Below are 23,313 nucleotides of genomic sequence, written 5' to 3'. Positions count from 1 at the left end.
GCTCATAACTGAACCCAGAGCTTGCCAATAAAGCCAGTTTAGCCAGTTTGCACTGAGTATCCCTGGTCTCTAATTGAGAGTGCTGGAGTTACTCACAACCACTCAGCTTATACGTGGGTTATAGGGATCTGAACTCCAGTGTTCATGCCTGCACAGCAAGCCCTTCATCCACTGAGCCCTGCCTCCAGTCCCCTCCTCTTGGGAATGAGACAATTTTCAACTGAGAAACAGTTACATAACATCTAATCTTATCTTTGTGTTTGTGTGTGTTGTATGCATGTGTGTTCATGTACGTGTGAGGGTGCTTATACTCCTGCTTGCATGCATAGTAGAGGACAGAGGTTGATGTTGGCTGCCTTCCTTGATCACCTCCCCTGCCCCCAACTTGTTTTTTGAGACAGGGGTTCTCAATGAGTTTTAAGCTTATCAATTGTCCAGACTAGCTGGCCACTGCTTTCTTGAGAGCCTACTGTTTCTGCCTCCAGTGATGGCATTACAGGTACATGCCACCCCATCCAGCATCCTTCATGGGTGCTATGGGTCTCAGCTAAAGTCTTCATGCTCGTGAAGCAAACAGTTTATACCAATGACTCATTTGTCCCTCTCATCAGCTGCTCATATCTTAATCAATGCTATGAGTCATCAGCACTTTCAGAGAACTCATAAATTCTTAAAGTGTGATACAGTTGAATGTACTTCATCTTCTTTTCCCCCTTTTTTCTTGATCCTCCCAAAATGCACTCTTCCAGGAATGCAATTTATAAATTATAAAATTATATTTCAACAATACAAATAGAAATTTATTTATTTATGTTTTTACATTTGTTTCTTTATTTCTGTCTCTCTGTGTATGTAGAAGAGTTCACACCTGCCAGGGCTTGTGTGTAGAGGCCAGACAACAACTTGTGGGAGTTTATTATCAGATTGTATAATGTGAATTTTGGGGATTGAATTCTCATTTTTCAGGCTCGGCAGAATACACCCGTACCCACTGAGCCATCTCACCAGACCCCAAATACCTTTTCTTATTGAAATTTTAGTGTATGTTATGTTCTTTATATGATCATCAATATGACAATATTATAATTGGACACAAATTTAACTTAGAGAATGAAGCTATGGCCAAGATAGACAGCTAGCGGGATAATAGAGGTGGTTTTCAGCTGCACACTCAGGTTTGATCCTGTCTTTGTGATTGCAGTACTGAGGCCTTTCATGTCAAGCTAATCCTTGTTCTTCTTTCCTACTGCCAATTAATTTGTGTTCCCTTTCTTCTATATTTTCTCTCCTTCTATATAATCTATTTCTTTTTAAAAGTTATATTTTTTGTATTATAAAGTAAAAAAAAATGTATTTGTGTGTATTGCCTGCATATCTGTAAGTACGCCATATGCATGGAGTGTGTCTAGAGGCCTGAAAACTGGAACTGGAGTTTTAGAAGGTTGTGAGCTGCTTGGTGGGTTCTAGGACTTGAACCTGGCTGGGTCCTCTGATCTTAACTGCTGAGTTAGCAGCCAGTGATCTTAACTGCTGAGTCATCTCTCCAGTCTCTGTAAGTGGTAGAACCTTTAGTATATGTGGTCAAATGTAGGTGCTTTGATGTTGTGTGAATGTCCTTCAAGGGGTTCGTGTGATAGTGTCCTTTCTATTGCTTTTGCTTCCTGCTTGTGGGGTGAACAGTTTGCTTGGTTACAATGTTGACCACCGTGTCAACATTGTAACAACCATGATGGTGTAATTCAGCACAGTTGTGAAATACCTAAATCAATAGATACGCCCAATTTTGTCACAGAATCTTTGACCATAAGCCAACATAAATCTTGCCTTTTTTTTTTTTTTGAGAGATTAATTATTCCAGGTATTTGGGTATGTCGATGGTAAACTAAGGCTTTCCCAGCCCATGCATTTTGCATCAGGTATATTCAACCTTTATCTCCATTAAACTTAAAAACACTTTGAGTTGTTGTTGTTTGTTTTGTTGAAATGAATGTCTTAGGTTCAATAACTTGCATTATAGGCTTGTTATATGAAATGAATTTATTAATAACAAGCTCCATCAATGATATTGGAGGAAGGGTTTTGGGAAGGCTATGATGCTAACAGAGGTCATGAGGATGACACAATGTCAGGAGAGATGGTTTTATGGAGAGAGCAAGAACAAGTGACACATGAGTAAGGTAAGTCATGTGTGGACATGAGGATGGTTGACGTCCCCAAGGACCTGCCTGACTATGGTGGCACCTGGACCTTAGATGCCCAGTGTGCACAAGTATGAGTAATACTTCTACAATATTATTACTGCAGCCTAAACTACTACACCATTTTCTTATTCTGTTTCTCTTCCAGACATTCTAATTAAGGTACCAATCATCATACTTCATCCAGAGAAAAACAAAGTGTTAGTCCTGGGAACAGGATGTGAGATTATCAGCAAATAAAAGGGACACTGCCAGCAATCCAAAGGATCATATCATGGGTGTACTGGGAATGTCAAACACCAACATCATATGCCCTTTTTAATCAAAAGTTTGTTAAGTATTTTATGGTGCCATATATAGATTAAAGTAATTCTTCAAGATAAGTAATGACAAAAAGAGGATCTCAGGGTTCTCCACTGGTCCGAGCACAGAATTATAAACGTTCTTTAGTTACTATCGCTAGAAAGATTCTGATGAGGAGTTTTAAGAATTGATTGTGCATTAACAAATTTGTGGTCTCTAAAGTTATGGTTTCTTTTGACTTTAGCTTTAAGTCTACCTGTTGAGAAAATCTTTAAGTCATACTAGACCTTTTATAAACAGGCTTGTTGAGAGCAGGAAGGGCGTAAAGCTCAGTTGAGTGTGTTTGTGTTTGTGTGTGTGTGTGTGTGTGTGTGTATGTGTATGTGTTTATTTGTATTTGAGATACAGAAAGGAAGGAGGGAGAGAGAATCTGAGGGAGATGATTCTGTTATAACTCAGGCCCGTGGGCTTATCCTTAAGTTTTCTCATGGTGCTACAGATAGGAGAAAGACTCTCTGGTGTTAACCATTAGGTGTTATGGTCAGTAGCTGTGGGCGAATTGAGTCTGATCTAGTTTCTTGTTTGTTTTTAGTGTTTTTGTTTTTTTGAGGCCAAGCATCACCATGTAGCTCTAACAGGAATTCACCAGGCTGGCTTCAAACTCACAGACTCATGCCTGCCTCTGCCTCCTGAGTGGAGACCTAGGGTTAAAGGCAAAAGATGTGCACCACCCTGCCTGGTCTGTACTTGTCTGAACTAGTTTTTTTTTAATGTCTCTCTAAGGAGAACTTTGGCGTCTTCAGTCACCGTGTCAAGGAAAAGAAGTTGAAAGTAAAAGGTTTTCCTAAAGTAGAGACCTGTAGCAATGGACCCACCCTTAGCTGAGGCAAATTTCTCCACATATTTCAAAAAATTTTCTCCAAATGTTTTTTCTTTCTTAGTTTCTAACAAATAAGGAGATTTAATGATTTCTTTCAGTTGTTCAACAGGCACTTGGGAAGCCTTTGCCATGAATTCCAGGGATTCATCATCCACTCCAAAGAGGACTCGAAAGTGGTTTAAACTTGCCTTCAGCCTCTCCACATCCTTGTCCTTGAGGATGCCCTTTACAGGAACAGTAGCCAAAGTTCCAGCCTTGATGGCCTCCAACCAATTCATCTGTTGCATAGCCTTGTGCTTTCTGTCAATGGCTGCCTCAGTAATATTCGGTAAGGAATTCATAAAGTTTTGAAGTGTGTGAGTAGAAAGTTTGTTTTTCAGCAAGTCCTTCAGGATTGGGAAATCATAGTCAGATACATTTTTGTTAGAGATCAAGAAGATCGGTGGTACATCAAGGTTGTTTTTCTTAAAGATATTCTCACAGCAGCTTCGGATATGCTGCAGTAACTTTACTCTGTCAAAGGTATGTTTGCATGCTTTCTCAAATTCTAAATCTATGTCCACCTTGGTTCTCACGTAGTAGAAATCCTTCTTCATCATGCTGAGTGCTTTGGCGAGGTCTATATCATTTTTCTTAAATCGTGTGGCAGAAACAATAATGAAGAAGTCATACTCATTGAATTTCATTTTCTCCACATAATCTTTAGGTGGGAAATTTGTGGTTCCAATCCCAGGCAGGTCCCATATAACCACATCTGGAATGTTGGGGTGTCTGTATGGAGTTCTCCTCATGGTTGTCTCCACCACCCCAACTGGAGCTGAATCTTCCTCTTCATGTCCAACCCCCCTGAAGGCATTGATGAAACTGGACTTCCCACTTCCAAACTCTCCTGTTACAGCAATATTGAGTGGGGTCCTGCTAATTTCTCTTAATGCATCAGTAATTATAGCATTTGCCTTCTGAATGTTTCCTTGTGCCAGATATAACTCAATTGAAGTGATGGTTTTCTGAGAAATGATCCCGTTTTCAGCCTTAATCATCTTAAAACATCCAATGAAGCTGGAGCATATGTCTTCATCCTTAAATATGTCGGAGAACAGCTGACTCATGGCGGTAAGCAAATAAAGGCACTGAAAGGAAGAAGGGAGAGTAAGTTGCTAGAGACTGATGTCAGAGGGATAACTTTGTGCTTTGTCCTCCCAAACCATTGTATCATCCAGACAGATGCCTGTCACGCTCTGATGGGGACTGGTTCTTATGTATTTCTACTTGCTCTTAGTTAAGACTTTTATGATGAAAAATTTCAAACTCAACCAAAGTAAGAGTATTCATGACACCATCTGCATGAGCCCTTCAGCTTGCTTCAACTACTTTAGAAACCAGAGTCACTCTGTTGCATCTAATTTGACTGGAGTATTCCAGGCAAATCCAAGATATTCTTTCATTCATGTATATTTCCTTCAGTATGTGTCTTCAAAGTATGGGAAATTTTAACCACCACAAGTGTAATTTCTCAAACTGAGAAGCAGGTAATAACTGTCATCTATGTTTAATCAAGGTCAAATCTTTCCAACAGTCACATAAACCTTCAGTTTACACTTTTACTTTCAGCCATTTTTATTTAGTTGACATAATTACTAATTTACTTTACTTCTTTCTTTTCCATAACTTAGAATCCATCTCCATGAGCAATGAAAACTTACAATAATAATACAAAGCTTCTTCATGCTTAAAGTCCATATTAAAATTCATTTACTCAATGTAAAATTTCAGTGTGCTCAAGCTATTATTTAGCTGTTTTATTTTTAATGAAAATCATCTCCCTGTGCACTGGAGAGTTCCACAGTTTGTAGAATGCTTCTAGAATGAAGAAGGCCCTGGGTTCAATCTGAAATATTGTGTAAACTCTGGATGTGAACACACATATAGATAAAATCTTACAAACTCATCTACATGTTGGTCCATATGCAGGTAAGATTATGTATTAAAAAGCAGACTAACACAGAACATAGCAATGAGCACTTTCAGCATAGTAGCAGAATACAAAATCAACAGAAAAAACAGTAGTTCTTCTACATGCCAGTAACAAACTTCCTAAGAAATAAATCAGGGTGGAATTAACTAAATTAATTGACTATCCCATCAAATTAACTAAAATACAAACACCCAGGCATAAGTATAATCAAGGAGACCAAAGACCTTCACAATAAAAACTTGAAGAAAGGAATCAAAGATGACACTAGAAGATGGAAAGACCTTTTGTGCTCATGAAGTGGGAGAATTAGCTCTATGAAAATAATTGTATCACTAAACCTGACCTTTGGGTACAAGGCAACACATGAAAATTCCAGTTCCATTTTTTTTAATTAAGAGATTTTCTATTCATTTTACATACCAACCACAGATTTCCCTATCCTCTCTCCTCCCACCCTGAGCCCCTCCCCAACCTACCCCCCATTCCCATCTCCTCCATGGCAAGGTCTCCCATGGGGAGTCAACAGAGCCTGGTACACTCAGTTGAGGCAGGTCCAAGCCCCTCCTCCCTGCACCAAGGCTGCAAAAAGTGTCCCACCATAGGCACTAGGCTCCAAAAACCCAGCTCATCCATTCTTCATAGAAGAGAAAAACCAACCCTAAAATCCACACAGATGGACAGAAGACCTATAAAAAAAACCCTCAGCAATCCTGAATGAAGAGCAATCGTGGATGCATCATAATACCCGTGAACTACCTAGAATGCAACCACAGTGACAAGAAGCAGCCTGGTATTACAGAGAAAACAAACAAGCAACCAACCCACCCCCAGAAATGCAGGCCAAGGAGTTGGATAGAGGAACCAGAAATAAAGGCAACCATGGAATATTGACAGAAGCATCACAAATATACATAGGAGAGGAGACAGTATCTTCAGCAAATGATCTGGGAAAGCTAGATATTCTCATATAAAAGTGTCTAAATGTTTCCCTTTTTACTTTGTTGGGAAACCACCATTGTAATTGTCCATGGGAGCAGAACTAATATTTACATTCCTGCACTCCCCCCAAACCAGCAACATTTGGATGTTCCTTCCCTCTCACCTCCCTCCTCTCTGACATTTGTGTGATTTTACCCCTGCTGATTAATAACTGGGGTGAGACAGAATCTCAATGGAGTTTGTGTTTTAAGAGTTACTGTGTTTATTTATGTGTTTATTTTCGGGGGGCGGGGGAGGTGGATAGCATTGCTTGCCGCTGGGTGCCTGTGTGTGTAGAAGCCAGAAGTAGTCATTGGCTTCCTCTGCCACCACTTGGTGCCTATTACTCAGGAACAGGGTTTCCCTCAATCTGGGTCTCACTTCTCTCCTAGGCTGGAAATAATCAAGCCCCAAGAAATCTTCTTGTCTCTGGATCCACTCAGTGCTCGTGTTACAGGTATTTCCTGGTTGTCTGCCCAGCTTGTTATATGCTTGCTGGGATGTGAACTCTGGTCATCACAATTATGGAGCAAGCTCTGTTGACCACTGAGAAATCTTTCCAGCTCTTCAGTGTAGTTTTTGATTTGCATTTTCCTGGGCAAAAGATTTTGAACGTTATTGTCAGATATCCATTGGACATTTTTGCTTCTTTTGATGAGTGTCTGTTTTGTTCATTTGTTCATTATGGATGGAATTTGATATATTTGTGTTTAAAACAGCATGTCCTATATACATTCTGTATACTTATTCATCACTGGATGAATCCAATCCCAAATGGTCACCCTAAATACATCTATTAATAAGCAACATTAAATGGACTCATTGTCGGTTGTATATGTACATATACTTATGTCTATATACACAACAATAATTAAAGAAGTCATGAATTTGGGAGATCATGGGATGACTTTGGAAGGGGAAAGAGAGGGGTAGAATTGATATAAATACATTGCTCATGTATAAAATTCTGAATAAATTTAAATTTAAAAAGAGACTTTGTTGATGAAGAGTGAGAGCTACTTTTATCTGTGGTTATAAGGACAAGAATTTCCAATACAGTTAACGCCATAATGATTTAGGAAAATGCAGTAATAAGTGCTTCTCTAGTGTCTATAACCTCTCCAATTATGGATAGTAGTCTAGGTTTACAGTACCAGGCATAAATTCCTTTCTATAGAATGGGACTGAAGTCCAATTAAAATCTTTGATAATATAAAGTGTCACCATTGCATCTTTGGGGACGTCTTGCTGGGCTGGTCATTGTGGTTTCTAGGCTTTACAGCTATGTGGGAATGGTTTTTTCTGAGAAATGCTGTCTTTACAAATCAAACTTTCACCTGACCTGGAACCAAGTTAATAATGTGCTTGGAGATCATTTAGGAGTATGCACTCATTCTTCTTACAGGCTGAGTGTTCTACTGGGTCAGAACCAGCTGACCTGTGAGAAAAACAATGTAATCCATCTTACTATGTTTTGGACGCCATGCTGAACTTGTTCCCTGATTTTCCTTTGTGACCCATTCATATCCCTGATTCAGGAGAATGTAAGTATGCCTAAAGTGTAGTGGCTAGACCTAAGCACATTTGCTGAAAACAGTGTGTTATTGAAAAGTGTCCCTCTTTCAAGTAAACTGTTGAAAGCCACATGTGGGTATAGACTGATGACATCTGATTGTGAAATTGGGTGCTGTTCTGAGTTAATAGGGCCAAAGAACACTCTCCCCCCAGCTTGTGAGGCTGCTGTAAAGATTGATTATCCCCCATTCCTCCACAGTACCATGTTTGCTGTGCTGATGAATAAACATGATAACCTTTGTTCAAGGGATCAGGTCAGAGGAGAGAGCAGATCTGTTCTGACAAATCAGGCTCGCTCTTGGGTAAATGACACCAAAGTTCAGTTTCTTTTCCTTCTCATCGTGCTCCAGTGGGGTTAGGCCCATTGCTTGCTTTCCCCCCTGGGCACTTTGCATAGCATCTGATACTGGGAGAGCTAGTCTCAATGAGGAGGCTTCCAGGTCAATTCCAGATGGGTTCCTCCAAGTCCTGTGTCCAAGGTGTTTTTAGTAATAGGGCCTTATCACCAAGTTCTGGGAGGCCCCCAAGGGCAATGCCAATGGCCTGGGTTGTTTTGGTGGTTTTCTAGACCCTCTGATTGAAAAGTCAAAGAAAGGCTTCCCATGCCTCATACTGGGATTTTCCTCAGATGGTCTTTGGTTCTTAGAGGTGAGCATTATCACTCCATGTTGCATGCTTCCATTAAAATATGTGCATTTACATTCATACACATATATTTATACATGTATGGTACATATGTATTTTAAAGTAGGCTTGTAAAGTAATATATTCCCCCATGGCTTTTCAAATGGCCTTAGTGTTATTTCTCCTTCAGTCTTCCCTCTCCCTCTGAGATGCCCTGCCCCCAGTTAAAGCCCCTCCTGCTTTCCCCCTTTCCTTCTTCACAGCGTGTGTCCTACCTGCTGTGGGATGGTCTGTATGTCAAATTGCTCAGATTGGTCAATAAATAAAACACTGATTGGCCAGTGGCCAGGCAGGAAGTATAGGTAGGACTAACAGAGAGGAGAAAAGAAAGAACAGGAAGGCAGAGGGAGAGACTGCCAGCCGCCGCCATAACAAGAAACATGTGAAGATGCCGGTAAGCCACGAGCCATGTGGCAAGGTATAGATTTATGGAAATGGATTAATTTAAGCTATAAGAACAGTTAGCAAGAAGCCTGCCACGGCCATACAGTTGTAAGCAATATAAGTCTCTGTGTTTACTTGGTTGGGTTTGAGCAGCTGTGGGACTGGCGGGTGACAGAGATTTGTCCTGACTGTGGGCCAGGCAGGAAAACTCTAGCTACACCTACCACCCTCCTCCATAGAGTGTCTTTTCCCTCCTTCCCTATGGCCCCTGTCTGTTCTCATTGCTTCTGTAATTATCTCATATTATACACTCAAATCTGATTCTCAGCTAGAACCCACAACTAAGAGAATAAGTAGAGTCTGTCTTCCAAGGTCTGGTCACCTCACTCAGTAACCGTTCCCCATTCTATCCATATACTGGCACATTTCATCATTTCATTTTTCTTTACAGCTGAAAAGATTTCCAATTTATATATGTACCACATTCTTTAATGATCTATTCATCATTTGAGGGACATCTAGGTTGTTTACATTTCCTGACTATTGTGAATAGATCAGCAATGAACGTGGCTGAGCAAGTGTCTTCTCAATAGGATATAGATTCCCTTAAGTGTATGTCAAGGGGTGGTACAGAGGTCCATGACCAGTCACAATACAGACAGCAAGTGACAATACAGGGAACAAGTGATGCTGGGATACCCAACCCCAACTGATGCATCTACAATGAATCCATCACATCTAGGACTCAGGGAATATCACAGAAGAGGAGACAGAGAGACTGTAAGAGTCAGAAAACCAGGACATCAGCTGTAAATGTCTTTTTTTTTCTTTTTAGACATGGCAAGGATGCTCTACCCATAAAATATCAAGACTATGGTTGCCTATGCAAGGTGAGCATAATGACATCAATTGACATATCCACGTGGGTGGGAGAAATTTCTCAAAGTCTCATTTTTAGATGAATAGTTACAGGCAAAACCAACGGCTGCTGAGAAAGGGAGAACCAGTTTTCTTCAGCAACAAGTCTACTGATAGGTCATCCAGTTCAAGCTGCCAGTCCTAAACACATGTACATATGAGCAGCACTAAATGGATTTAGTAGGATGTGGGTATATATTTTTTTGTGTGTATGTGTGTGTGTATGTGTGTTTGTATTTGAGATACAGAAAGGTGGGAGGGAGAGGGAATCTGAGCAAGATGATTCTGTTATAACTCAGGCCCATGGTTAAGTTTCCTTAAGTTTTCTCATGGTGCTACAGATTGGAGAAAGACTCTCTGGTGTTAACCATTAGGTGTTATGGTCAGTAGCTGTGGGCGAATTGAGTCTGATCTAGTTTCTTGTTTGTTTTTAGTGTTTTTGTTTTTCAGGCCAAGCCTCACCATGTAGCTCTAGCAGGAATTCACCAGGCTGGCTTCAAACTCACAGACTCGTGCCTGCCTCTGCCTCCTGAGTGGAGACCTGGGGTTAAAGGCAAAAGATGTGCACCACCATGCCTGGTCTGTACTTGTCTGAACTAGTTTTTTTTTAATGTCTCTCTAAGGAGAACTTTGGCGTCTTCAGTCACCGTGTCAAGGAAAAGAAGTTGAAAGTAAAAGGTTTTCCTAAAGTAGAGACCTGTAGCAATGGACCCACCCTTAGCTGAGGCAAATTTCTCCACATATTTCAAAAACGTTTCACCTAATGTTCCTTCTTTTTTTAGTGTCCAACAAATAAGGAGATTTAATGATTTCTCTCAGCTTTTTTTAACAGGCACTTGAAAAGCCTTTGCCATGAATTCCAGGGATTCATCATCCACTCCAAAGAACTCAAAAGTAGTCTAAACTTACCTTCAGCCTCTCCACATCCTTGTCCTTGAGGATGCCCTTTACAGGAACAATAGCCATAGTTACAGCCTTGATGGCCTCCAACCAGATCATCTGCTGCATAGCCTTGTGCTTTCTGTCAATGGCTACCTCAGTAATATTTGGTAAGGAATTCATAAAGTTTTGAAGTGTGTGAGTAGAAAGTTTGTTTTTCAGCATGTCCATCAGGATTGGGAAATCATAGTCAGATACATTTTTGATAGAGATCAAGAAGATTGGTGGTACATTAAGGTTGTTTTTCTTAAAGTTACTCACACAATCGCTTCGGATATGCTGCAGTAAGTTTTCTCTGTCAAAGGTATTTTTACATCCTTTCTCAGTTTCTAAATCTATGTCCACCTTGGTTCTCACGAAGTAGAAATCCTTCTTCATCATGCTGACCGCTTTGGCAAGGTCTATATCATTTTTCCTAATTCGTGTGGCAGAAACAATAATGAAGAAGTCATACTCATTGAATTTCATTTTCTCCACATAATCTTTAGGTGGGAAATTTGTGGTTCCAATCCCAGGCAGGTCCCATATAACCACATCCGGAATGTTGGGGTGTCTGTATGGAGTTCTCCTCATGGTTGTCTCCACCACCCCAATTGGAGCTGAATCTTCCTCTTCATGTCCAACCCCCCTGAAGGTATTGATGAAACTGGACTTCCCAGTTCCAGACTCTCCTATTACAGCAATATTGAGTGGGGTCCTGCTAATTTCTCTTAATGCATCAGTAATTACAGCATTTGCCTTCTGAATGTTTCCTTGTGCCAGATGTAACTCAATTGAAGTGATGGTTTTCTGAGAAATGATCCCGTTTTCAGCCTTAATTGTCTTAAAATATCCAATGAAGCTGGAGCATATGTCTTCATCCTTAAATATGTCAGAGAACAGCTGACTCATGGCGGTAAGCAAATAAAGGCACTGAAAGGAAGAAGGGAGAGTAAGTTGCTAGAGACTGATGTCAGAGGGATAACTTTGTGCTTTGTCCTCTCCAAACCATTGCATCATCCAGACTGATGCCTGTCACGCTCTGATGGGGACTGGTTCTTATGTATTTCTACTTGCTCTTAGTTAAGACGTTTATGATGAAAAATTTCAAACTCAACCAAAGTAAGAGTATTTATGACACCATCTGCATGAGCCCTTTAGCTTGCTTCAAGTACATTAGAAACCAGAGTCACTCTGTTGCATCTAATTTGACTGGAGTATTCCAGGCAAATCCAAGATATCCTTTCATTCATGTATATTTCCTTCAGTATGTGTCTTCAAAGTATGGGGAATTTTAACCACCACAAGTGTAATTTCTCAAACTGAGAAGCAGGTAATAACTGTCATCTATGTTTAATCAAGGTCAAATCTTTCCAACAGTCACATAAACCTTCAGTTTACACTTTTACTTTCAGCCATTTTTATTTAGTTGACATAATTACTAATTTACTTTACTTCTTTCTTTTCCATAACTTAGAATCCATCTCCATGAGTAATGACAACTTACAATAATAATACAAAGCTTCTTCATGCTTAAAGTCCATATTAAAATTCATTTACTTAATGTAATATTTCAGTGTGCTCAAGCTATTATTTAGCTCTGTTTTATTTTTAATGAAAATCATCTCCCTGTGCATTGGAGAGTTCCACAGTTTGTAGAATGCTTCTAGGATGAAGAAAGTCCTGGGTTCAATCTGAAATATTGTGTAAACTTGGCTGGATGTGATGCTGGGATACCCAACCCCAACTGATACATCTACAATGCATCCATCACATCTAGGACTCAGGGGAAATCACAGAAGAGGAGATGGAAAGACTGTAAGAGTCAGAAAACCAGGACATCAGCTTCAAATTCAGTAGGATGTGGTGTGTGTGTGTGTGTGTGTGTGTGTGTGTGTGTGTTGTGTGGTAACGGGAGTAGAGATTATAAATTTGAGAATGAGTAGTGGAGGATATAGGGTGAGTTGGAATGGAGAGAATGAGGGGTGGGAATCACATAAGAATAGTATTCATGTATGGAATTCTGAAAAAGTTAAATAAAACCCCCACCAATGGAGAGTTCTATGCAGGACCGGTTACAAGCATACATATTAACAGGAAAATATAGAACACTAGAATAGGTGAATTTGTACACTGGAGCACAGTGAGCTTAGGGAATGAGTGTAAAGTGTACACTGGAGCACAGTGAGCTTAGGGAATGAGTGTAAAGTGTACAATGGAGCACAATAGGATGAAGAAGGGACAGACAGTCTCTGTTAGAAACCCTGACACCGGCAATCAACAATGTGACTCGGGATTTTTTTTTCTATGAGTGTAACTGAAGACTCAAAGAGCAAAAGAACATGAAGACAAATACAGCAAGAAATTTAACTTGGATTTATATAAAAAAAGGGGAACAGCAATAAGCCCAATGTAGGAAGAATAAAGAAACTAGCAAACAAAAACTCAATTGAAATCCCTTTGCTTGCTGAGCCCCATAATGCTATGAATAATTACTCAAATTAGAGGCTTTAAGGACTATGAATAAAGGCTGGAGGAACTTGGCTTAGTGGATAGGACTGCTTGCTGAGCAAGTACAAGGACTTGAGTTCAAATCCCAAGTGTCCAATATAAGAAAATGAAGCCAGTCATGGCCAAGTGCACCTGTGACCTCAGCGCTGGGAGACCAAGTGTCAAGAACAAGCAAACAAACAAATAAGCAGACAATATCAAGTAAATAGGAAGTAAGAGTAAAGACAGACCATACACAAACGTGTGGAAGCAAGCAAGCGAGCAAGCAAGCGAGCACGCGCGCGCGCACACACACACACACACACACACACACACACACACACACACCCGGGGGTGGGGTAGGGTGGGGGCAGGAGAGGAGGCCATGGAGAAAGAGGAGAGAAAGGACCATTTGTAGTTCATGCACAGGTTCAGTTTCATTGAAGATATAGCTTCTACATGCTGGGATGATTATAGATCTCAAGACAGGAAAATTCTACTAACATCTCACCGATTCACTCTATTAAAAAAAAAAAAAAAGGAGCCTTCAGTCTAAGCTTCTAAATCTAACAGGATATTCGGTAATGAGATCAACTCCTCCAATTTTCCTGAGCTGTTTCTAAGAAAGCATTCCCAATATTCTGGGGCTGTGCAGGCTTGGCTTCCAATGACAGCTGTTTCCTTGCTGCCCTGGCTCTCCTTTCCAGCTGAGTCAGCAGAGCCCTGCTTCAGGCAGCTTTCCTGCCTCTGAGAGCCATGTGACTGGCACTCTTCTCTTCCTGCTGAACCACTGTTGAGAGTTTTTGAAAAGGGTGTAAGTCGGGAAAGCACAGGAGGAGATGCTGTTGGAGACCTGAATCCTGAGCTACACAGACTTCATGTGTGGGCTAAAAAACAAACAAACTAAAAACAAAAACAAAACAACCCCCTCCCAAACCCATTTTCTTTCTGGCTCACAGTTATGACAAAATGTGAGCTGTCCCCCACTGGAAGCCGAGTATCTTAGTCCTCCAAATGTCTCCTGTGTATCTTACAGATATGGCCCTGACGTCTGGAATGGCATACAGATTGTTTTGGAAAAGGTGTTTATTTTTAAGGAATGTGTTACTGATCTTGTGTCTCCCTTGGAAGAGGAAGAGGAAGGGTCACAGCTGCTGGTGAACTGTCTGCAGGAGTGGGGGACGGGGTTGCAGAATAGGGGGAGGGTTTCAGAACAGCCGCAGCAGATCTGCAGGCTTTAGGCCACAGTGCTGGCAAGGTTACACCCTGAAGCCCAGGAGCAGGCAGACTTCTGAACATCTCTGGAGTTCTAAAGCCAGTCTCTCCCCTCACCTCTCTGCTTTAATGGACGTTGGTCCCACAAAGCAGTGGTATTGTACCACATGTTCACGGGCTCTCTGTGCATCTTTCTCCAGCAGATTTGAAATTTAGATTCTCAGTCATTGCCATCGTTTTTTCCTGGACTCAGTAGCCGACGCACTATATTGTCTTTCTGGCTATTAAATAGAGCAATTATATAAATTATATAAATAAAGCAAACTTCCGTTATTTTGATTTCCAATGATGAAAACAACGTACTAACCCAAATTACTGATTAACATACAAACCCAAAAGAAAACACGTCCCCCAATCACCACCCCCCTCCCCGTTAGGACCCTCAAACTTAAACAATGTACAGGTCCCCTCATTTTCCTCCCTAAATACAAAATTGCAATTTTAAGTTTAAATTTCTTTTCCCCCAGTGGAAAAGGACACCAGTGTCTCAAGGGAAGGACAGGAATTAAAAGGTAAGTGTACTGGCTGGTGCCACTAACACTAGCATTTGTAGGCATAGGCAGGAGGATCAAGAGTTCAAGGCCAGGCTAGGTTACATAGAGAGGTCTAGCCTGGTCTGGACTATAGGAAACTTTGGAAAACTTAAATTAGGAAACAAAGTAACAAACAACAAAGCAAAGCACTCGAGGGTTGGCCCTTAGTGCCGAGTGCCTGTAGTTGCTCAGATGCTCAAGACCTTTTGTTCAGGCTCCTAGTTCTGCCAAACGGCAGGTGAGACACACTTGGTGTGTGAGCTGCTGCAGGACTCAGAATGGAGAGCCACGAACATTTCAGAGAGATCCAAAGAGGTCCCAGGAGAAGAACAGGAGGAAAGCATCCTCACGGATGTGGTCCAGAGGGATGTGCACTTAAGTACCCACCTGCTGTGTGCTGCTAGACCATTTCCATAGAGAGCAGGGTTGAGGGATGGGGCAGCCAAGCCATGAGGAGGCCTGGGCAGGGGTGCTGGGGAAGTGGAGCACCTGACCCTACTCTGGTCCTGCTACTCAGAAAGTCAGCTGATGCTCAGCCTCCAGCTTAGTGCCCCTGGGGCACTGCCCTGGTTCTATGGCCCTGCTTGAGTCAAGCTTCAGGGCTGGACCACTCAGACCTTCTAGGCACAGGTCCTTGACTCTCTTCCTCACGTGTTCTTCTAGCTCTGTAGCCAGGACCACAGTTTTTCTCCTTACTATGGAAAGGCTGTTTAATTAGCTCAGACCTGATTTCTTTAATCTTCCTTTTTCTACAAACCCGTTTAGTTCAAGGCTTCCCATGGCAGTCTGATGGACCTCACTGTCAGTTAAGGAGATGGCAAGCTTCTGCTGTTACCTGGAGCCTCCTCTGTCTGACTCACCCATATCAAATCAGTTCACAGACTTGAGCTCTATTTCCAAATCCATTCACAAATGAACACTCTGCCCGTATCATCTTCTTCAAGACCTCCTCAACCCCAGCTTTGATATTCCCATGTTTTCTGTGACTGTTCTTGTAACAACATGGACGTTCACAGTCAGAGTTATCCGATGGATCCTGAAGTCATGTCATGTCAAGTCAGTTCTGAGAGACACCATAACGATCCTCATTTCACTCAGGGAAAATCCATCAGGTATACAGTGCTACATACAACACACCTTTGAACTTTATTATTATACTTCTGGGCTGCTGGGGTCAGTCTATCTTCTCATCTCAGGACTTTGTACTTAGTGACTGCTTCCCTTCCTTCTTGCTCTCCCCCAGTAGCCACATGGGTATCAACTTAACTTCCCTGCTCTAGGTTGTGCTTTGATTAGGCAAGATTCAGGACTGATGCTCCCAGTGGGATCTAACACTGTGCCTGCCTACATCACTCACCATCCTTTCCTCTTTTTTTCTCTCTCTCTCCACGGCACTAGATGCATCATAATGTGATGTTTTTACACATTCATTTGCTGTCAGCTCTTCACCATATAATGAACCCCAGGTAGCAGAAAGTACTTCTGTCTTGCTCAGTTCATCACCAACACACAGGTATATGGTGGCTTATCCTGAAAGTATGGATGGGGGAAATGAGGAAACCACTTGGACTTTATTGTAGACATTTGTGCCTGTTCTGTAATTCTACCTGGACAGTGGGGAATTGAAGTCCTACTACATTCATAGAGAGTGGGTGCCAAGACTCTTGGGGAGAGTAAAAAAAAAAAAAAAAAAAAAAAGAACCACCCTAATACAAAACAGAGATCTCCATAGAATCACTAAGCACTGTGTGTTGTATGAACCCACACAAGCACATACAGACTGGAGGCACAGGCAGCCCCTCTCCTCTGTCTAATCTACACGTCTAATGGACACAGCTGTGCGGGAAGCCAGAGCGGCAGAACCCTCTTCAGACTGACCACAGACACAGGTCCAAACATGTCTAACCGACACAGCGGTGCGGGAAGCCAGAGGGGCAGAGCCCTCTTCAGACTGACCACAGACACAGGTCCGAACATTCCAAGGAGGAGCCTGCCACCCACAGGCTCACAACTGAACCTCAGTGCTTGCTCAAACATTAAGAAAAAGAAAGGGTGAGATTAAGAACCTCTGCAGACTTCATGAACCCCAGAACTGATACTTTTGCTGCTGTCACCCACATGATTATCATACTCCAGTAAAAGCCTCAGTAACTTCCTTCTTAATTATAACAACATCCAGCACTCAGGTGTCTCACGGCGCATACACACATGAGTAGGAAAAACAAAACATTTTGATAGGTAGTGTGAAGTATAGGTTGCCATTGTATCAGGGCATGCTTTACAGTATGCTCTGCAAATGGTCCCTAAAGACATGTCTCTAGAGTAGATAGACTAGATCTTCAAAGATCATAAAACTAGTAGCAAAGAACATGGTTAAACTGCATGCATGTCCCTGTTGGTAGTTTTACTCTTTGTTGACTTTTAGGAACCTCTGGAGACAGTTTGTATGGCACAACTGGGAAGCCACAGCAAACTTGGACTTATTACACAGAGACAACAGAGTTTTCTAAACACCCAATAATGTTCCAGACATAAATGTTCCTTTCCTACTTACATTTCTAAATCTTAGCAGACTCCAAATGCCAAGATTAAGAAACTGGCTTTTGGAGTGAATGATCCAGTTGTCCCTAGTCAGGCCCTTAGAACATACCACAGTCCTGGAGTCAGGTGTGCAGGGCACAGAGAGAATTAAGGAAGAAACTGCTTTTATAGCTCTATAAGACCCATCTGAATGACATTATTAATGATGACATCAACTGTTCAAAGCACAGAAAAGCAGAGACCTAAGAAGGAATCCATTCAGTGTGTCTGACTGTATGTTGAGGACCAGGTTGAAGGCCAATCATATGGCATATGTTGACACTTCCTCTAAATGGGAATTTTCTTCTCATACTAGTCACTAGAGGAGACTGGTAGATGCAGAGGATGACAAGGCATGAAGGCATGAGAAGACATGAAGCAAACAGCGGGACACCTTCCCTGAGTGGGTGCAGTTGATTGCTGAGGATCAGAGAGGTGGCCAACGATGGCAAGATTGGCTCAGAGTGAATTCAGAGCAGGTGAGAACAGTGAGGTGCCAGGATAAGAGTAGAGTTCAAGAACAGAGTGCAAGATCATCCTGCCACAGGCAGGGAAGATGTGGGCAAAGACAATGTACTGAGAGAGAATATAAGCGAGATTAAATAAATAAACTCCACAGCCAGATTTCCTGTTGAAGGGGACAGTCACCCACAGGGCACAGACAGACATCCCTGCAGCACCCTGGCTGTTCTGTCTCTTCAGTTCCCTCTCATTCTTTCAGTTCCAGCTCCTGGATTTGTGATGCAGACTCCAATGTGACAGGTGTCTGCAAGGTCTGCCCACAGCATGTGAACACAGGGAATGTGAAGGCTGTGATACAGCAAACATTACAAAAGGAAGCCTGCCTAAGTGACAGCTGTCACCACATCCTGACACAGCTCAAGTTCTCACAGATGGAGAGAAGTTGCTTAGCACTCCTGCTTTACAATAAAGAAAAACACAGTGAAGAAGATTCTTCAGGCACAGATTTCCACAGCCAGCTACAGCAGACACAGCATATAGAGAGACCTCCTCTCCACAAGCCAGAGGCCTTGGGATATAAGGAATTGAATAATTGACCCTGAACTAGGCAGCAAGAGGAGAGTGAGATACAACAACCTCATGCACACTGCAGAGATATTCCATTACCTGAAGCATCCGTTGACAGCCATTATAGGGAGAGTCATAAGAGGCAAGCCACACCAATTGGATACGTTTACCAAAAACAATATCCATATCATTTCCTTTAGGTTTATCTCAGCTTGAAGGATTGGCAAAGACCATCCACAGCCTGCCCAATCCAGAAACTATCAAAGCATCCTAGCTTTGAAACTGAGGACCCCCACTCTCAGGCATGTTTCTAAATATCTTGTTACCTATGTGTTCCTTAGAGAAAAGAAGATGAGTGTCAGAAGTTAAATATGAATGCTCCTGTACACTTACCAGAAAATCCCCTGTCCAGTGTATGGGCTCACTGTAGGTCAGCTACAGGAACCACTGTCCACAGCAAGAGGAGAGTGAGATACAGCAACCTCATGCACACTGCAGAGATATTCCATTACTTGAAGCACCCATTAAGAACCATTTTAAAGAGAGGAATAAGAGGAAGCCAAATAATTGGACACTCTTACAAAAAAAAATCCAGATAATTATTTTAAGGTCCCTCAACTTGAATGATTAGCAAAGACCATCCATAATCTTGTCCTGCCCCCTTCCCACCAAAGCACCTTGGCTTCCAAGCTGAGGATCACACTGTCAGGGCACGTTCCTAAATGTCTTGTTACTTATCAGCTCTTCAGCGAAAAGAGATGGGGAGGGTTAGAAGTTACATCTAATGCTCCTGTCCACTTACCAGAAAATCCTGAGTCTTGTGTATGTGCTCACTGTAGTTCAGCTACAGGAACCACTGTCCACTGCGTTCCAGGCTTTTCACATGAACCCACCCCTGCTTCCTCTGTGGAAAGCAGTCAGTTCAGCAGGATTACACACTCTTCTGGGTTCTGCTCCTCCCCTTTCAGTGTGTGTTTGCCAATCACGGAGGAGCATGGATCTAGTTGCTTTTCATAGTCTGCTTTTCCAAGAAAAGGAAAGTGAAAATAAAACAAACGACTGTTTTTCATTCTATGAGCTCTTTGTTTCTTGGCAGAAAAATCTGGACAGTCTTAAAATAAAAAAAGGTGTGGAAGGAAAGGCTTAGAATCTGAGGGAGAACATGAGAAGCAGCTTACTAGCTAGGCAGGAACACAACTCTTGGAAGATAATTTTCCTGGCCCCTGACTCCACAAATACAGCCTGAACTGAAGTCTCACCACACATTGCTTGGTGTTCTGTGCAGATACCAAGTTTAGCATCACCCCAGACACATCTGCTTCCTCACAACTGTAGACTCATGTTCCTTAGTTCTTGTCCTCCTCATCTCCCTTGTCAACGCACAGATTTGGTCTGGCTTGGCCGTGACATGTTTTACACATGTTGTTAGAACCACTGTGCGTTTCTGTGCCCAGCTGCCTTGCTGTGTCCAAAATACAGTGTTCCTTTGGAGTTGTCCACTGACTTTAGCTCTTAGTTTGTTTTTAATTAATTAATTAATTAATTAATTAATTAATTTTTCTTTATTAAGAATTTTTCTACTCACTCCTCATGCTGTCCACGGACCCCCCTTCCTCTCTCCTCCCACCCCCAAGCCCTCTTTCCCAAGTCACCCTATATCCCCACATCCCCCAAATTGAGGTCTCCCACGGGGAGTCAGCAGAGCCTTTTTATCCCCTCTTCACAACCATTCCTGTGCCTTTAGAAGTAGAATTAATATATTCCATTTAGAGTTGGATATTCTTCTTTGTCTTATTCTCTGCATTTTGGCCAGTTGTGGGTCTTTGTATAAATTATCATCTACTAAAACATGAACATCATAATAAAGAATGATAGATGTCTTAATCTATGGGCATAATGATAAATCATTAGGAGCTGGGTTACTGTTATGTCCATTTAACAGGATAAAATAGTAATTCTCACCTAAGGTCTATGATATGTCTAACCTTAATTTCTTGCCCAGGTATGGGTTTCATTTTGTGGAGAAGCTATTAAGTCTAATCAGGAATCAATTAGTTACATGGATGACATTCTCAAGACTGTCACACTGGAGGGTATGTTTTATCTGTCCAGTCATTATTGTAACTCACAGAGTTCATAGCCAGGTATGATTAATGATTACTTTTATTCTTTGGTAGTATAGATAGAATCTTCCAGAACTCTGAAAGCTAGCCAGTAGGGATGGACTTTCTGGGTCAGTATCAACTTGATTTCTCCATGTTCTATAACTCAGGAATGTGGTGTTTTCACTAACAGGATCCCACCATCAAGATCTGGAAGGTAAACAGGGGCACTGACAGTGATGACCAGGGTCATCATTGGCCAACAAGTCAAAAAAAGCTAAGTAATTCCTGGATCTGGACTTTTTATTTGTCACCAAGTGGTGTCTATCAGGGTCATTGTTACCCCCGCGGAGGGCAGCTCCATCTTAACTACGTTTACATATATGAATAGATGTATTTTTGGAAGCCTCTACAGTAGTAGATTTCTATATGACTTTTTGAAAAAGACTTTAGTGTTCTTTATCCCTTCCACTCTCCCCCTTCTACCCAACTTAAATTTTTCTGTTCCATAATTCTCTTTTAACACTTTCTACCACAGTGTCCTATGTCCCCTCTTTTGAAAGTCATACTCCATGGCACCACAGCAATTTCAAAACCTTCATGGGTGTTCCCAATGGAACATGCTTATCTGAAGAGTGGGAGCTCACATCCACAGAAGAGAGGAATGAAATGGTGTTTATCTTTTTGGGCCCGTGTTACCTCATGCAGAAAAATGCTTCCAGCTCCGCCCATTTCCCCACGAATTTTATAGTTTCATTTGGTTTAACGGAGGAGTAATATCCCATTCCGTAAAGCTGCACATTTTCATTATCAGTTGCTGGACCTCTAGATTGCTTGTATTGTTTTGGCTATTGTGAATAGAGTATGAATGAACACGGATGAGTAAGTAGCTCTGTAGTAGGAGGTAGAGGAGTTTGGGAATATTCCCAGGAGTGGGACAACCAGGTTCGTGTGGTAAATTTATTTCCCTTTTTGGGGAACTCCCACGTGAATTACCTCAGTGGCTGCTCCAGTGGGCACTCCCACTGTCAGTGACCGAGTGGTCACCTTTCCACACATCTACAGCAGCATTTGCTGCCATTTGTATTTTTGATCTTAACCAATCTGACTGGGATGAGACAAAAAAAAAATCTCATTTTTTATTTGCATTTCCCTGTTGGATAAGAATGTTGAAAATTAAAAAAAAAATGTTTCTCAGCCATTTGTATTTCATCTTTTGAGAACTCTCTGTTTAAGTCCATGCTCCAATTTAATATTTGGCTGCTTGTTTTCTTGATGTGTGATTGTTCCTCATAGATTTTGGATACTAAATCTCTGGTATATAGTTGGTAAAGACATTCCCCAGGGGTTGGGGATTTAGCTCAGTGGTAGAGCGCTTGCCTAGCAAGCACAAGGCCCTGGGTTCGGTCCTCAGCTCTGAAAAAAAAAAAAAAAGTCAAAATAACAAAAAGACCAAAAAAGACTTTTCCCATTCTGCTGGTGGCCTCTTTAGTGGAGTGATGGAGTCTTTTTCTAAAATTTTGAGACAGCGTCTTCCTGTGTGTTTCAGACTGTTCTGGAACTTACTATGTGATCTGTCTCAGCCTCCTGAGTGCTAAGATGATTACAGCTGTCAGCCACTGTGTCTGACTGGCTCAGACACTTCCTTTATAATTTTGTGAGTCAGTCTACAGCTTATGTACATATTACACAGTCCTCTGTGGATGGAGGTGGAGAGTGTGTAACGTGCCCACCTCTTACGTACTGCTCCAGAGCCATGCTTGCCTGCCTGAAACCATGTTCTGGCAATGACATTTATGGATTCACTCTCTTAAACTCTGAGCAAGCCCACATTAGATGTGTTCTTTTATATGTTGTCTTGGTCCTAGAGTCTTTTCACAGCAATAGAAAAGAAATTAAGAGACTGATTTCAAGTTATAATAGTAAACATATCTTGGTTCTATCACAAAAACTGTATAATGACGAATGGACTAGGACCCAGGTATAAATCTAAAAACTTACAGTTGCTTGTTTTTTGACACATGTCAAAAATGTATACTGGAGAAAATATAGCAACTTTTTTTTAATTTTAAATCTTTTTTTCTTTTTTCTTTTTAAATTAAGAGATTTTCCATTCATTTTACATATCAACCACAGATTCCTCTGTCCTCTCATGCCAAATGTAGCATCTTTAAGAAAATGTTCTGGGAAAAGCTGGATATTTTTCATATAGAAGAATGAAACTTGATTGTTATCTCTCACCCAATCCAAAAAATAAATGCCACAATAGTCAAAAACTTCAGGGTTACACCAGAAACTCTGAAACTTCTATAGGAATGTATAAGGAGTACGTACATTTCAGAACGTAGGTTCAGGTAAGAACTTTCTGAAGAGCACCCTCTTCACACAGGAAATGCAGCTACCAGTCAACAAGTGTGACTTCATGAAGTTAAAATGCTTCCACACCATGAAAGAAACCGTTAATGTCCTGTAGTCAGCCTTCAGAATGGGG

General features: G+C 41.5%; 2 protein-coding genes across 2 annotated transcripts; both read right to left on the bottom strand.

Moving 5' to 3' along the window:
- Nucleotides 1-789: 789 nt before the first annotated feature.
- LOC143269596 (interferon-inducible GTPase 1-like) lies at nucleotides 790-19,625 on the bottom strand. Its single transcript, XM_076555304.1, has 2 exons — nucleotides 19,523-19,625; nucleotides 790-4,511 (listed from the first exon to the last, which is right to left on the bottom strand). Exon 2 carries the CDS (start codon nucleotides 4,488-4,490, stop codon nucleotides 3,258-3,260), a length of 1,233 nt encoding a protein of 410 aa, XP_076411419.1. The 5' UTR covers nucleotides 4,491-4,511; nucleotides 19,523-19,625; the 3' UTR covers nucleotides 790-3,257.
- On the bottom strand, nucleotides 5,733-19,652 carry LOC102905293 (interferon-inducible GTPase 1). The gene is made up of 3 exons (XM_076555305.1): nucleotides 19,523-19,652; nucleotides 10,805-11,746; nucleotides 5,733-6,928 (listed from the first exon to the last, which is right to left on the bottom strand). Exons 2-3 carry the CDS (start codon nucleotides 11,723-11,725, stop codon nucleotides 6,902-6,904), a joined length of 948 nt encoding a protein of 315 aa, XP_076411420.1. The 5' UTR covers nucleotides 11,726-11,746; nucleotides 19,523-19,652; the 3' UTR covers nucleotides 5,733-6,901.
- Nucleotides 19,653-23,313: the final 3,661 nt, after the last annotated feature.

Source organism: Peromyscus maniculatus, chromosome 19 (assembly GCF_049852395.1).
Source record: "Peromyscus maniculatus bairdii isolate BWxNUB_F1_BW_parent chromosome 19, HU_Pman_BW_mat_3.1, whole genome shotgun sequence".
Taxonomy (NCBI): domain Eukaryota; kingdom Metazoa; phylum Chordata; class Mammalia; order Rodentia; family Cricetidae; genus Peromyscus; species Peromyscus maniculatus.
This window is presented reverse-complemented; position numbering and strand designations above follow the sequence as displayed.

Bases quoted from the DNA above. Each gene is read 5' to 3' on its own strand.
- LOC143269596 (XM_076555304.1), bottom strand. From the start codon at position 4,490: ATGAGTCAGCTGTTCTCCGACATATTTAAGGATGAAGACATATGCTCC.
- LOC102905293 (XM_076555305.1), bottom strand. From the start codon at position 11,725: ATGAGTCAGCTGTTCTCTGACATATTTAAGGATGAAGACATATGCTCC. The intron at 6,929-10,804 runs GTAAGTTTAGAC...TCTTTTGCCCAG, and splicing joins AGGATGTGGAGAGGCTGAAG to GAAAATGCAAATCAAAAACT.